General features: G+C 33.4%; 1 protein-coding gene across 2 annotated transcripts; it reads right to left on the reverse strand.

Annotated features, from left to right (window-relative positions):
- Positions 1–1,599: 1,599 nt before the first annotated feature.
- LOC123682678 (protein RFT1 homolog) lies at positions 1,600–6,522 on the reverse strand. 2 transcript variants are annotated; one of them, XM_045621434.1, is made up of 10 exons: positions 6,314–6,522; positions 6,056–6,258; positions 5,684–5,873; positions 5,269–5,544; positions 5,030–5,205; positions 4,890–4,977; positions 3,227–3,480; positions 2,439–2,567; positions 1,941–2,061; positions 1,600–1,883 (listed from the first exon to the last, which is right to left on the reverse strand). In XM_045621434.1, the coding sequence occupies exons 1-10, from the start codon at positions 6,371–6,373 to the stop codon at positions 1,737–1,739; spliced, it is 1,644 nt and encodes a 547-aa protein (XP_045477390.1). In that variant the 5' UTR covers positions 6,374–6,522; the 3' UTR covers positions 1,600–1,736. The 2 variants fall into 2 exon arrangements, with proteins under 2 accessions (XP_045477390.1, XP_045477391.1); XM_045621435.1 differs by having other exon boundaries at positions 6,342–6,502.
- Positions 6,523–6,937: the final 415 nt, after the last annotated feature.

Raw genomic sequence — 6,937 nt, forward strand, 5'->3', positions numbered from 1 at the left:
GGCCTCTATCCAGTCATCCACCCATTTTTTGGCTTCCTCGTAGGAATGGAAGTGCTGGTCAGCCAGGCCATGCGTCATTGATCTGAAGAGATGGTAATCAGACGGAGCAATGTCTGGACTATACGGCGGGTGGGGTAGGACTTCCCATTTGAGCGTTTCTAAGTATGTTTTCACCGGCTGTGCAACATGTGGGTGAGCATTGTCATGTTGCAAAATAACTTTGTCGTGCCTGTCGGAGTATTGTGGCCGTTTTTCTCGCAGTGCGCGGCTCAAACGCATCAATTGTCGTCGATAGACCTCGCCTGTGATCCTTTCATTCGGTTTCAGAAGCTCATAGTAAACCACACCTAGCTGGTCCCACCATATACAGAGCATGAGCTTGGCGCCATGAATATTTGGCTTGGCCGTCGATGATGATGCATGGCCGGGTAGTCCCCATGATTTTATTCGCTTCGGATTATCGTAACGGATCCACTTTTCATCGCCAGTCACGATACGATGCAGAAAACCCTTTCTTTTATGTCGCTGAAGCAGCTGTTCGCAAGTGAAAAAACGCCGTTCGACGTCTCTCAGCTTCAGTTCGTACGGCACCCAATTTCCTTGCTTTTGTATCATTCCCATGACTTTCAAACGCTTGGAAATGGTTGTTCGGTCAACTCCCAATGCTTCAGCAAGTTCTTCTTGCGTTTGACACGAATCTTCATCAAGCAAAGTCGCCAATTCTTGATCTTCAAAGATTTGCGGCCGCCCGGAACGCTCCTTGTCATCCACGTCGAAATCGCCACTTTTGAAGCGTCGAAACCATCCGCGAACACTTGAATCATCGACACAACCTTCTCCATAAGCTTCCTGAAGCAACCGATGCGCCTCGGCAGCAGATTTCTTCAAATTGAACCAATAAAGTGAAACTTCCCGCAAATGACGTCGACTCGGCTCAAATTTCGACATTTTCACGATTTCAAAAATTTATGATGCGAAAAAATTTCAACTAATGTGTTAGTGTGGAATTGTTGACAGATGAATAAGCTTTGATTATGACATATGTAACCATTAAATACTCGCACAGTATTGGTGGCGCCATCTCTTACAAAAAACGGGAAAGACTTATTCACACACCTGATATATATGTTTTAATTGCTCTTTATGCTCGAAATTCACCGAAATATTCGAGGTATCCAGTTCTAAAAGATAGTCATACTTCTATCTGAAACAAATTGATGTAATAAGTTCTGATTACTCTTTTATAACTCCCAAATATTTCACTGCCACTAGATGAACAGTCCACCTTCAATTAATCCATCAGCAGTTGATTCAAAAATTAATATCAAGATTTCAAATTTGAACTTAATATCAAAAACTGAAAGAGCTATTAGGAAAAAACTAGAAAAATCTTGAAATTTTGAAGCTCTGTAGTTCGGTAACGAAGCTTTGGCGGACACATGTTTATGGAAAAGAAAAAGTCTTATTTTGACTTGAAGAATACGTCCCTGAAATCTTGATACTGAATTTTTAATCACCCCGTACTTAACGTCATTCCCAAGCCACATGTTTTTCAATTATTTATCAATATGAATTAAGGTAAAAAACAAAACCAGAAGAGAAGTTGTCCTTTGTAGATTTAATCAAATGACTACATATATAATCAATATTTTTTTATAATAGGTGATTTCAGGAAAAAGAATATTATATAATTCACTATAATTTATGATAATAAATAAAAACTTTAAATATAATTCTTATTTTTTCAATTGTTTTCTCTTGTATTTGTCATATCCAATCTTCAACAGTTCTTTGTTATCAAGAGACCAAACGACAATAGTAAGGAAGAAAAATATAGCTCCGATGAATATATGAGCGAAAATGGAGGTTCGAAGAAAAGAGCCCTGAAAATTGTCAAATCACGATATTTGTATTATTATATGATATTTGAATTAACTAACCTCAGATAATTTTGTGCAATAACTCGATATGAGTAAAACACTAATGAACTTCCAACTAGGTCTCAATCCATCTAAAGGTTTATATGGTGAGTTTCTGTACATGTTTCTGATATAATGAAAACTGAAAACAAAACGCAAATTGAAATTTTTAGTTTATTAATTATTCAAAAATCTGTGACTCATTGATTCAACCAGAAATATAAACACAAAATGTCGTGCATTACTATTTCTACTGCTTCCTCAACAGCGACTTTTAGTTGAAGAAATATCAGTGCAAGACAGATTTTATTGTTTGAAAAAATAACATTTTTTTGCATGCCTATAATTCAATATTTCTATATTAATTCCGTCCTCGTAAATTTCTTGAGAAATATTTTGAAATGAAAAATGGGTAGCATATTAAAGCGGTCTATATATCTACCTAGAACAATTTCCAAAATGACAAATCTAGCAAGCAAATTTTTGACATTTCATGGTGGCGACTGTATCTATATTTACCTATGAGTTATTCTGGATAACATATTAATGCAATTGGCAATGATGAAACCTACTGGTCCTAGTAAGATGGTCAGAACATAAGAGATTATCAGGAATATCACAGAAAAAAGTACCATCACATAGTTATACCTGTGAAATAAAATTTTTAATTGATAACAAAGCAATGAGAGCTAGAAGTTTCTGAACTGAAACTTCAGTAATTCTTTTTTGTTTGAGAAACAGCTTAATAAGGCAAGTTTTGGGCATTCCAGAATATTTACTTGAAACTTTAAGGATCAAAAACGTATTCTGATTTAAAAAAATATATAATATTCCTTTCAAATTGCAATTTGATTGAAATTCCACGTTACACTCATCAAATTCATGTTTCCATCGCTTCTGGAAATCGGTAAAGGGCTTTTACAGAACTACTGTATCGTCGAAATTTTGCAGTTTTTCCTGATTAAGATCCGTACCGTTGGAAAAATATCCCTAATATTTTGCATCATGATAGAAGATTGAAGAGCATTGAAAATATGCAAAAATATATGGGGTGTTCCATTTAAAAAATCATCCATTTGTTGAATAATTTTATTTGGGAACACCCTTTATATCAGAAAATAATTTCCTGAGATGCAGCATTGAAAGTACAAAGGGAATGCTTTTCAACTAAATTCCTGAAACGTCTGGTTTGGCAGCTATGGAAGCCTAACGCACTATTGCAGGATCCTGTATACATACAGTTTTTAATTTACACCCATTACCCAATTTAAATCCATCAATGGTATTGATTTAATTGATAAACTTACCTGTCCAACTGTTTATTTGACATTGTAGCAAAAACAAATCCCTCTGTAACTCCATTTATAGCTAAAAGAATGATGGCAAAACAATGAAACTTTAATAAAGTTACTGGAAGCATATTATTCACAAGATTTTGACCTCCATAGAGATAAAGTAGAGTGTAGCTGTAGCTCTGCCCAAATACGAATATAACTAGGCCAAAACTGATTATCACATTGCAAAGTTGCTTCAGCACAAGAGCTGATTCTGATATTGATTCCTGAAATTTTGAACAGAATCAATGAATCTCAGGGAATAATTCATTAAATTTATTCATTAAAAAAATTATTTCTCAGAGAATTAAGCACACATAATCATGAAAGTTACGCAAAGTCTTAGCATTTATAGTATTGGATATATGAATTTTCAAAAGTTTCATTTGAATTTCAAAACTAACTATTGCAAATTCCGGTCCCCAACTATATTTTAAAACTTACAATAAATTCAAATTTTTTTATATCGTTATTTGGCAGAACTGACAAGGAAATAAATTATAGTGTAAAGTTGCTATGTTTTATTGTACTGTGAATTCCTTCAGGAAAGTGTCTGCATAAATTCGAAGGTTATCTAGTGTATACGATCATCGTTGAACATCGATACCACAATCTCGGTACCAGAGACCTCCTCAGTTAAATATCTGGGCTTGACGATTGATCGACATATGAGATGGGATTTGCATGTTACACAGCTCACCAACAAGCTGCGTTGTTTTTTGTCGAGATTCAGAATATTGAGAGAATGTCTTGAGCTGCCTCAATTGATGATGGTATACAATGGCCTCATACAGAGTCAGCTCCTTTATGGTCTCGTGGGATGGGGCGGTGTTAGTGAATGCTATATTCGAGGGCTGAAAGTTGTTCAAAAGAGAATTCTGAAGACGATGTTGGGAAGGGAACAGTGTTATCCAAGTGTACTTCTGTTCAAACAGAGCGGAGTGCTAGACATCCGGCAGTTGTTTTGTTTGAAGATGATATTGAATGTACGCAGTCGAAAGTTGCAAATAGAACATATTGAACATTCATACAACACCAGAGGTAGGGAAAATAAAGTATTAATTCCCAGATGTTCGAAAGCCGTCGGACAAAGGCACTGCAAATTTTTGGGTCCTAAGATTTGGGATTTGCTCCCAGACGAGTACAAGACATTGGTGGGTCATAAAAGGTTCAAGTACGAAGTGAAGAATTGGCTCAGAGAGGGCGGCGAGGAAATCTACAGGGTGTTATTCGGCTGACTTCGAGGTTGTCGTGACCAGCTATGATGCCTCAGTACTGTGTAGAAATGATCGTGACATCCTTCCATTCTTTTTATGCGTTTTGTAAATTTTGTATTTTCATTTTTTTGATGATTGTGGTGTTTTAATTATAATGTACGAAGTAAAATTGATGTACTCTTTGGCAATATCACGCACGAGCAATTATATTGCTTCAGTGATGCCGCGTTTATTCTTGTACTATTGTATGCTTTTTATGAATAAACGATATTATATATTATTAATTGAGAATATTAGTTATATTTTTTGCGGGTCAAGTGGTTTCACTATTTCACAGTCCTGTGCATTGAAAATCGCATCTTGCCTTTGGATTTTGTCCATATCTGAATGACGAAGTAATAATTAAGATTGAATCTTACCTTATTCTGATTTTTCACTGGAACATCCCTTTGAACCATTTGTGTGAAATAGAAATAGGCACTTTCCTCGATGGGACGAAAGATAAATCTATAATAAATTTTATTTCAGAACTTTAATAACTATATCCATATAAGTTTACCTTGCTGCCAAACTACCGAGGTTGTTGACAATATCATACATAGATTGTTGAGTGAAAGTCATTACAGGAGATATAGTCATGACATATTTTTCTCCTTCTGTAAGAATCTGTTTCACTAAAGATTGTCTTGTGAAACTCATAGTAAGGACACAAAGTTCCTTATTGAGCATATTGTTCTAGAAAGTAAAAACCAAGTCTTGAAGTTTACTAGGTCCAATCCTTTGAAATAATTCACTCACTTCATTCTTCATCATTCCAGGAAAGAAATCTAAGATACTCCTAAATGGAAAATCTTTCATATCATCAAATAACTGTGAGTTTGTTTGTTCTTTTTTATTATGCATCTTCAAATTGGGAATATACCAAGCAAAAAACACAAAATATGAGATCCCCAAAATTATTGCAGAAATGATTTGTGCTATTGCAAATGCCCCAATGGCTGAATAAGGATTGTACATTACAAGGCAGACAAATATAAATGTCCTGACCAAAATGTATATAGTGTCCAATATAATCTAGAAAAAAATGTATTAATTTGACCCACAAGTATTATCAATTCATTAGTTCCAAGTTATTAATTGTAAATATATTTTCAATCAAATTCTATTTGTATATCCAAAATATGAGATCAAAATAATTATAATAATGCCTTACCTTCAATTTAACAAAACAAAAACTCTGTACAACTAAAACAATACTCTGTGTACATTGTTCTATTATACAAGATAAAGCTATAGAGTAGCATCCCCATTTATATTGTTCTAAGAAAATATCATCCACTGGACTCAAGACGTTCAGCCATATATAGACTAGACATATACTCAATAAAAATGCAATAGGAATTCTGCAATAAATATTAATCATTCTTAACATTTTCCTATATAATCTTCACGAAACATATATAAAACAAATACAATTCAATAATACATAAAAATCCTCCAGTACTGGAAAAATTAACACATCCATTTTCATTAATAAGTAAAGATAAATTATGATGTAAAAAAATTCAATGCAGTTTCTACTTACGATAACCATATTAAATTGATAACTTGGGCCCAATTGTGTGATTTTGTATTCGTTAAACAAGCTTTCAATAAAGGTTCCTTTGAGAGAAAAAGTATTGTTGATTCTAATAAGAGAAGTCTTACATTCATAATACCAAGAACTTCATGGCCTAATGTTCTTACAATGAAAGCATTAAGAACGAATGTTATACATCTGAATAAGACCTAAAATATTTATAGTATAATATAGACATTAGGTATAATGAGGGAACCAAAAAACCTGAAAAATGATACTAAAGGAAGCGTACTTGAGGCTACTTTCTAGGATATTTCGCCCCATATTTCAAAAGTACTTTTTGTATTCAGTGTACATCGAAAAAAAGTTCAATTCGCAACAATAGTTTACATAATTATAATAATTTTTATCTAATCAGACAATCAGAGTATATTTTTCCTTTTATTTCAAATTTCTAACCTTAAATAGTGGTGCATAGAATTACTTCAAATAATAACATAGCATTATTCTATGTTTTTGGTTTATTAATTTCCTTTTTTATTGGGAAAATATATTTCCAATTCTCTCTGAAATATTCAGAATTTACGATTTGGAATGTGTGAAATCTGAAAATTAAATAAAAAAATTAGTTTTTCCGCTGTTCAGAGCTTTTCTCAGAAACTCTATATGCATAAAACTTACTACAAAAATCGGCTGCTAATATACCGCAGTGACCTTGTTAGTTCGGGAAGAAAGCTATTATTTAAAAAAAAATTAAGGCATCAAATTTTGAAAAATTCTGTAAGGATCTAAAACGATAACAAAGTGGTTCTCGTAATTAATCTACAATTTAGATATAGAGAACTGTATTTAATTAGCACTTCTGAGTATTAATTGATAATATATTAA

The sequence above is a fragment of the Harmonia axyridis genome, chromosome 6 (assembly GCF_914767665.1).
Source record: "Harmonia axyridis chromosome 6, icHarAxyr1.1, whole genome shotgun sequence".
NCBI classification, from domain to species: Eukaryota; Metazoa; Arthropoda; class Insecta; order Coleoptera; family Coccinellidae; genus Harmonia; species Harmonia axyridis.

Bases quoted from the DNA above. Each gene is read 5' to 3' on its own strand.
- LOC123682678 (XM_045621434.1), bottom strand. From the start codon at position 6,373: ATGGGGCGAAATATCCTAGAAAGTAGCCTCAAGTACGCTTCCTTTAGT. The intron at 3,481-4,889 runs GTAAGATTCAAT...TCAAAATTTCAG, and splicing joins CAGTGAAAAATCAGAATAAG to GAATCAATATCAGAATCAGC. The intron at 1,884-1,940 runs GTTAGTTAATTC...GACAATTTTCAG, and splicing joins ATTGCACAAAATTATCTGAG to GGCTCTTTTCTTCGAACCTC.